Below are 7666 nucleotides of genomic sequence, written 5' to 3'. Positions count from 1 at the left end.
AAACCAGTAGAACCAGTTAAAACCAGTAGAACCAGTTAAAACCAGTAGAACCAGTTAAAACCAGTAGAACCAGTTAAAACCAGTAGAACCAGTAGAACCAGTTAAAACCAGTAGAACCAGTAGAACCAGTTAAAACCAGTAGAACCAGTTAAAACCAGTAGAACCAGTAGCGTTTCGCTTTTTGTGTAAAATATTTATCAGTCAACCTTAAACTCCAGTGGAGGTTAAAGTTAGAGCAGATGGAGCACAGCGCCCCCTGAAGGCCTTTAGGAGAATATCCAGGCCTGTCATGAGCTGGAAGGGATGAAACCTGCATCCACCTCCCAAAGCCCCTCCCACCTCGGAGAGTGAACTCCGCCTCGATGACGGCGTCCAGCGGCGGCGGTTCGATGGCCTTGGACAGGAAGTTGCCGATGCCGCCGAGCCTCAGCAGCTTGATGCTGAGCGCCACCTCGTGCAGCGGCGTCCTGAAGATCTCGGGGGTCATGTGCGTCTCCAGCCTGCGGGGAACATAAACACACGATGACGTTCGCGGCTCGTGGCGGTTCCCGATGCGTCCGGGTCGGCGGGCCTACTTGTCGAAGCGAGCGCGGCTGCACAGGTGGAAGCAGAAACCGGGTCGCACTCGGCCGGCGCGACCTTTCCTCTGCTCCAGGTTGGTCTTGGAGGCCCAGACGGTGGCGTAGTTGGTCATGTTGTTATGGGAGGTGAAGAGCTTCACCTTCTGCCTGTCAGGACGAGCCCAGGTTAACCAGGAGGTCAGGGATCAGGGGGACAGGAGGCCAGGATTAAAGGAGGCCAGGAGGTCAGGAAGACAGGAGGTCAGGGGTCAGGAGGACAGGGGCCATGAGGTCAGGAGGAAAGGAGGACAGGGGTCAGGGGGACAGGGGCCAGGGGTCAGGAGGAAAGGAGAACAAGAGGTCAGGGGGTCAGGAGGCCAGGGGGTCAGGAGAACAAGAGGTCAGGAGGACAAGAGGTCAGAGGTCAGGAAGTCAGGAGGTCAGGGGTCAGGGGGTGGAGCTCTTACTTGCAGGAGTCGATGACGTAGACGACGTCGTTGATGGTGATGCTGGTCTCGGCGATGTTGGTGGACAGGATGACCTGGAACGTCGCACCAAGAGTCAACTTCCTGTCTGCCAGGAAGCGGAGCGGCTCCCGGCGTTTTCCCAGAACTCACCTTGGTGACGCTGTCCGGAACCGGCTCAAACACCCGCCTCTGCTCCTCCCTGGGGATCTGGCTGTGCAGCGGCAGGATGCGGTACCGGCTACTTCCTGGAACCAGAGCGACACCGCGTTAGCTCACGTCTGCAGGAGTTTCTGGCGCCGGACGGACGGGTTCCGGTACCGAAGTGCGGGTTGGTCTCCAGGTGGCGCTGCATGGAGTAGATGAGGTTCCAGCCGGGCAGGAAGACCAGAACGGCTCCGGCCACCTGCAGCGTCTCGATGTACTTCAGCAGAGCCTCCACCAGCTCGAACGACGTCTCCTTCTCACTGACCTGAGCCATGGAGCGCTTCGTCTCCGGCGTGTAGTCCGACCCGCAGATCAGGTTACAGTTGGTCTGCAGAGAGGAGAGGTCAGGACCAGAACCAGAACCAAGCTGGAGGCCCCATCAGACTCAGCGTCCTCACGTCATCGTCTCCGCCGTCCTCGTCTTTGTCCTTCTTCTTCCGGTCCATCGGCGGAGGGACGAAGTTGGTCATCTGGATACAGTCCTCCAGGAAATACTCTGAGGCAAACAGGAAAACTCTAAATATTTCAGCCAGATATTCCACATCCAGGCACCAGAACCCCACTGGGTACAGACCAGAACCCCACTGGGTACAGACCAGAACCCGACTGGGTACAGACCAGAACCCCACTGGTTACAGACCAGAACCCCTCTGGGTACAGACCAGAACCCCACTGGTTACAGACCAGAACCCCACTGGGTACAGACCAGAACCCAGCACAATGGCAACGAAAAATTCAAGATGGCCGACACGGTCGTCAGGGAAAATTGATATTTGAACTAAAACTGCCAATATTTATCACGGATGAAAACCTTTGGTATCAAATCGTACAGAACTGGACCCATAAAGTTTTAGACTTTTCTAAATGGCCGTCATGGAAGTTTCATTTCTGCGTGAAAATCGCCGATCATAGGAACGTGTTTGGTATCAATTCACAGCCTAAACGTTCTGAACCATAGAAAACATTTTATTGGTCTTGTGTTTCCTTTTCTCTGGTGGACATTTGTCAAAAATGGCTGCCACGGTTGTAATGGAGCTAATGCTAGCCATTAAGACGTCTGGCTCGCCAACAGCAAAGTTTCTCATTCTGCTACATGTTATTACTTTAAAGTTATACAAGCAGGATGACCAAACCTGAAACAATGAGACATAAAATTCATCCAAGTCATAAAATTAGCAACAATTTAAGGTAATAAATGATTTAAAAGACTCAAAATGGCGGCCATCTTGAAAATGTCCGTCATCCTGAAATTCCAGTGGCTGATGGGAAATATGAAAAACATCTGACCTCAGAGGTTAGCATGCTAATGCTAGTATCCACACGTTTTTACGGGACCATGTGGGACCGTCCTGCAGAAGAACCAGAACCAGGAGACGGAGGCTCACCTTGAACCTGGAAGGTCCGGCCGAACACCTCGATGATGGGGCAGTTGAAGAAATATTCCCTGAACATGGTGGTGTCGATGGTGGCCGACATCAGGATGATGCGGACGTCCGGGAAGGCCTGGACCACGTCCCTGAGGACCACCAGCAGGAAGTCCGTCTGCAGCGGCAGAAACACGGTGAGAAACCTCAGAGCGGGTCCGGTTCTGGTTCCGGATGGGCGAACTCACGTTGATGTCTCTCTCATGGATCTCGTCGACGATGACGTGGCTGATCCCCCTGATTCCTGCTTCCAGCTTCCGGAGGAGAACACCTGGAGGCGGGAACGTTTACTGCTCACATCCAACCGCTTCAAACAGCTCAGAATAAAACAGTTTAATAAATACAGATAAAAACTAATAAAACCTTCAGCTTGGATTTACATACTTGGATGTCAGTAGATTTAAATATGTTATAGCTGGAAATTATTAGCTTTTGTCTTGGATTTAGGCTATAATGACTTAAATTGCTTATCTGATTATCATTTTAGTTCCAGTCTTTACACCAGAAATACTTTAATGAAAGGAGCAAATTGATTAGATGGCAGAAATGCAGCTGTAATAAATGTTAGTTTCTGAAAGGAAGTCAAACAGTTTTTAGGTTTTTCTGCTGGACTCGGCTGAGCAAATCAAACTGCAGCCACAGAAAACGGGCCACAAACCAGATTCTGTTGAATATTGGACTTTATGTCAATGATTTAAAGAGAATAAAAAGTTATTTTGGGTTCAGTTGATCAGAAGGTCTGCAGCCATGTTCAGGTTTTCCTCCTAATGAACCTTTTAGACCAATAAACATTTGTCCCACAGTGTGTGTGGTTCTGTGGGGTTCTGTAGGGTTCTGTAGGGTTCTGTGGGGTTCTGGAGGGTTCTGTGGGGTTCTGTGGGGTGTGTGGGGTTCTGTAGGGTGTGTGGAGTTCTGTGGGGTGTGTGGGGTTCTGTGGGGTGTGTCAGGTTCTGTGGGGTGTGTCGGGTTCTGTGGGGTTCTGTGACCTGCAGCAGGGCTCCCCCTGCTGGCGGCTCTGCGTACCGACGGTGCAGAACAGGACGCTGGCATGCGGCCGCGGCAGCACGGACTCGAAGCGGACGCTGTAGCCGCAGCTCTTCCCCAGGTCCTCTGCTCTCTCGTAGGCGACCCGCTCAGCCACAGACACGGCGCTGATCCGGCGGGGCTGCAGAGGGATCGGGTCAGAACCGGGTCTGAGCTCAGAGCCATGGAAACGGGTCGGGTTGTACCTGCGTGACCACGATGTTGCAGTCGGACGCGCGGCCGCCCTTGATGAAGCGGTCCAGGATGTACTGCGGGACCTGCGTGGTTTTGCCGCAGCCCGTCGCTCCTCTGATGATCACGACCGGGTTCTGCTCCACCGTTGCCATGATCTCCTCCTCAAACTGCTTGACAGGAAGCTGCTCTCGCTCCGACAGGATCTGCAGGACGGCATGAGGCGGGTCAACGTTTGGGTCAGGCTGAGACGGCGGCGGAGGATCGGCGAGGCAGGCGGACCTTCTGCAGGTTCTCATCGTGTTCCAGTTGGTACATCAGCTCGCCGTGGAGATCGCCGCTGATCTGCTCCGGAGTGCACTAGACCGGAAGAACCACACATCAGGACCCGACCGGAACCGGACCCGTCAGATCAGGAGGTGTGAGGTCTCCTACGTAGGCCAGCGGTCCCTCGTCGATGTTGCTGCTGGTCCAGGGGTTCCAGTTGACCTGCGGAGGCGACCAGGGGACGACGCCGCTGCTGCTCTGCTTCTGAGATGGCTCGAAGGCGGCCATCTTGGCCTGGACCAGAGACACCGGGGCGCTGGGGTCTGCAGGCTGACACAAGCCAACACGGTTCAGGTGTTTACTGCCCTCTGCAGGCCAGGAAGGAAGCTGCACATCAGGTTCTGCTTTAAAATGAACCAACTTCTACTGAAGGCTTTGATCAGCGGGTTAACGCTGAAAACTCCCACGTTTATTACAGTCAGTGAAGGCATCAGCTGCAGGGCATCGATAGTTTGGCTTCAGAAGCAGAAATAATCCTGTCATGATCCGTCTCAGAACCAGCAGAACTTTCTTTAGAAGCTGAAATTTAATGATATGAAACTGATAATCAGAACCAGTCACTGAAGAGTTAAAGGTTCTGCTCAGACCCGGATACATTTCACACAGAATTCACTGTGAACTGATTAATGATCATAAACAATCCTCAAAAAAAAAGCCCAATCAGTCCAGACCTCTGGTACCAGAGGTCTGGTTCCGGACAGAACAACCCGTTTCTTGTACCGACTCAGATCTGTTCCTTGCTCATCGTTCTGACCCCACCCGGCCCACCCATTAGAACTGGACCAGCCGGTTCTGTTGGTTCTGAGGCGGACCCGGTAGAGGGGACTCACAGGCGGGGGGATGTGGACTCCCAGCTCCTGGACCACGGCGGACAGCTGCTGCTGCAGGTCTGGAGCCACGTTGACCTCGTAGGCCTCCAGCTGGAACAGACAGACAGACGCTCAGGTTCTGTTCTGGGTCTGATGGCTGGAGCGATCCGACTGCAGCTGGTACCGTCTCGCCCTCCTTCTTCTTGGTGACCCCGGAGTACGGCTCGATGACCCCCAGGTGGTACAGCTGCCGGACCACGGACAGCGCGCAGGACTGGGCCGCCAGCTTCTTGTTGGACCCGTGCTCCCGGGCCGTGATCTCTGACGGGAATCAGAGCAGAAGGTCAACCAGAACCAGAACCACAGACCGGACCGCTGGTTCTGAGGGGAGTTCTTACTTCTGCCCAGCTGCCTCACAAACAGCTGCATCTCTGCAATGAAGCTCCTGCAACACAAACATCCTGCATCACTTCCTGTGCTCTCCAAAATAAAAGCACATTGCCATCATCATCATCATCATCATTATCTTCGTCATGGTGGTCCGGTGAGGAGCAGAACTCACCTGTGGCGCCGCCGGCAGGAAGTCTGCATGTGTTTCTGCGGGACTTTCTGGATCATTTACCAGCAGCAGCAGCTCTGCCCTGCAGCGACACCAGAAATCACAACCAGACTGCAGCTGGCCCCGCCCCCACATCCTGGCCCCGCCCCCTGTGGGCAACAGGCCCCACCCCCACATCCTGGCCCCGCCTCCTGTGGGCCACAGACCCCGCCCCCACACCCTGGCCCCGCCTCCTGTGGACCACAGGCCCCGCCCCCACATCATGGCCCCGCCTCCTGTGGGCCACAGGTCCCGCCCCCACATCCTGGCCCCGCCTCCTGTGGCCCACAGGTCCTGCCACCACATCCTGGCCCCGCCCCTTGTGGCATACAGGTCCCGCCCCCACATCCTGGCCCCGCCCCCTTCAGCCCGGCCCACGGGACCGCTTTAGAGCGTCTAAACGCCGTCCCATGTCTTCCTTTGGTCCGGTTGTGAGTTCTGGTGTCACCTTGTTTTTAGCAGAGCAGGAAGCTAAAGGTCGGGTTCGGCCCGATTCAACAGCTAAACATCTGGTACCGACCAGGACCTCAGAGGGGTCCACCTGGACCCAGTGCGGACTGGTTTGTCCCCTCTGAGTCAGTCACAGTTTGAATCTGTGTTCAGCGACCCAACTGATCTCGGGTCGGTGAACACAGACGTCTACAGCAGGGTACCAAAGGTGAAGCTGGTTCTGGTGTTTGGGTTCTGGTCAGAGGTTCTGAGACCGCTCCGGTGTAGCCAACACACCCTGGAGGTCTCTGGGTTTGAGCCGTCCAGCAGAAAAACATGCAGAACTTCCTGCCGACCGCCCGCTTTCAGCCCGGCATCCGACCCGGCTCAGGAGGAGGAGTCCAGTTAGGGTTGGATACACAGACCAGAACCTCTGATGGGCCGGTTCTGGTTCATCAGGGATTAGAAAGTGAGAAGCAGTCCGGCCCGGTTCTGCTTTCTCTCCTGGATAAATCCACTGAAGCTGCTGCCGTTAGAAGCAGAAAGTAATCCTGGTTCAGTCCATTCAGACCGTCAACCAGCCTGGTTCTGGTTCTGTTGGAGGGTTCTTTCTGTTCAAAGTGGGTCTTTTCTTTCTACTGTCGCCTTGTGCTTGATTGGGAGGAATTGATGTTTCAGAGTAAAGAAAGCCGAAGAAAAGCTAAACTTAAAGTGCGAACAGAACCTCAGACCCAATCCAGACTCTCAGATTATGATCCTGATATTTCTGACTCAGGCCTTCATGTCAGACCCGATCAGAATCTATGATAGGCTGAGAAAACCCGGCCCGGTTCAGAGCCGGTCCGGGTTCCTGTGTCTAACAGCTCAGTCTGGATCTGGTCTGAAGTTCTGCTGCGGTTCTAAGACCCAGCCGGTCCTCTGGTCCAGACCTGTTGTGGTCCGGTCCCACTTGGCTGTACTTATACTCAGCACTGGTTTTCTCCTTCTGGAAGAACTGGTTCAGACGGGCCTTGGCGTTCTCCAGGGTCCAGTTTCCGTGCAGGTTGGCGTTCAGATCCACTTCCTCCGACTCCAGAGTCTGAGAAGGAGAACGGATCCATCAGATGGAACCGGCTTACCCTCAGAAACCCAGCCCGACCCGAGCCTGGTACCGCCTGGGCCTCCTGCTCGTCCCTGCGGGCGTAGTACTCCTTCAGGTTGGCTCCTCGCTCCCACTCTGCTCCTCCTCCTCCTGAGTAACCCAGTCCAGTTACTCCTGGAACCGGTCCACTGACACCAGTTTCCCCTGAAACATAAACCAGAGTGAGAACTCCCAGAGGTTCTGTGTTCAGTTCTGACCCAAACTGAAGTCGAATCGTCAGGATTTGCCTTGTTCTTCTTTAACAACCAGGTGAGGAGGCAGCGGGCCGCTGGGAGGAAGGTTTCCGAAGCCGCCGTCTTCTCCTGCTCCTCCGTCCAGCTGGTCTCCTGCAGGAGGACCAACCTGCAGGTCCAGAACCGACAATTAGCTCCAACCTTTAGAGGGTTCTGACTGAATCATCAGAATAATTAGAGGTGATCGCCGATCATTGGCTCTTGTTGCCGATACCGATCATCTCATTTCCAGCCTGCCTGTGCAGCTGGTCTCCTCTTT

The 7666-nt window shown here is 54.6% G+C and overlaps 1 protein-coding gene across 1 annotated transcript in view; it reads right to left on the bottom strand.

Annotated features, from left to right (window-relative positions):
- dhx9 (DEAH (Asp-Glu-Ala-His) box helicase 9) overlaps positions 1 to 7666 on the bottom strand; it is a gene marked incomplete at its 3' end in the record, with an annotated part of 28939 nt that overhangs the window by 14565 nt on the left and 6708 nt on the right. The window contains exons 4-21 of the mRNA XM_015054931.1: positions 7402 to 7516; positions 7185 to 7318; positions 6963 to 7111; positions 5405 to 5451; positions 5191 to 5327; positions 5028 to 5117; positions 4306 to 4467; positions 4153 to 4230; positions 3885 to 4076; positions 3679 to 3820; positions 2844 to 2926; positions 2617 to 2773; positions 1630 to 1727; positions 1346 to 1559; positions 1178 to 1272; positions 1028 to 1101; positions 576 to 728; positions 340 to 500 (exon numbers count right to left, since the gene is read on the bottom strand). Coding sequence (XP_014910417.1) covers positions 340 to 500; positions 576 to 728; positions 1028 to 1101; positions 1178 to 1272; positions 1346 to 1559; positions 1630 to 1727; positions 2617 to 2773; positions 2844 to 2926; positions 3679 to 3820; positions 3885 to 4076; positions 4153 to 4230; positions 4306 to 4467; positions 5028 to 5117; positions 5191 to 5327; positions 5405 to 5451; positions 6963 to 7111; positions 7185 to 7318; positions 7402 to 7516 — 2281 coding nt within the window. The remainder of the gene's footprint in view (positions 1 to 339; positions 501 to 575; positions 729 to 1027; positions 1102 to 1177; positions 1273 to 1345; positions 1560 to 1629; positions 1728 to 2616; positions 2774 to 2843; positions 2927 to 3678; positions 3821 to 3884; positions 4077 to 4152; positions 4231 to 4305; positions 4468 to 5027; positions 5118 to 5190; positions 5328 to 5404; positions 5452 to 6962; positions 7112 to 7184; positions 7319 to 7401; positions 7517 to 7666) is intronic.

The sequence above is a fragment of the Poecilia latipinna genome, unplaced genomic scaffold (genome assembly GCF_001443285.1).
Source record: "Poecilia latipinna isolate Pla-1442-1.1 unplaced genomic scaffold, P_latipinna-1.0 Scaffold1287, whole genome shotgun sequence".
Lineage (NCBI taxonomy): Eukaryota > Metazoa > Chordata > Actinopteri > Cyprinodontiformes > Poeciliidae > Poecilia > Poecilia latipinna.
The sequence above is the reverse complement of the archived record's forward strand: the minus strand, read 5'-3'. Positions and strand labels throughout refer to the sequence as shown.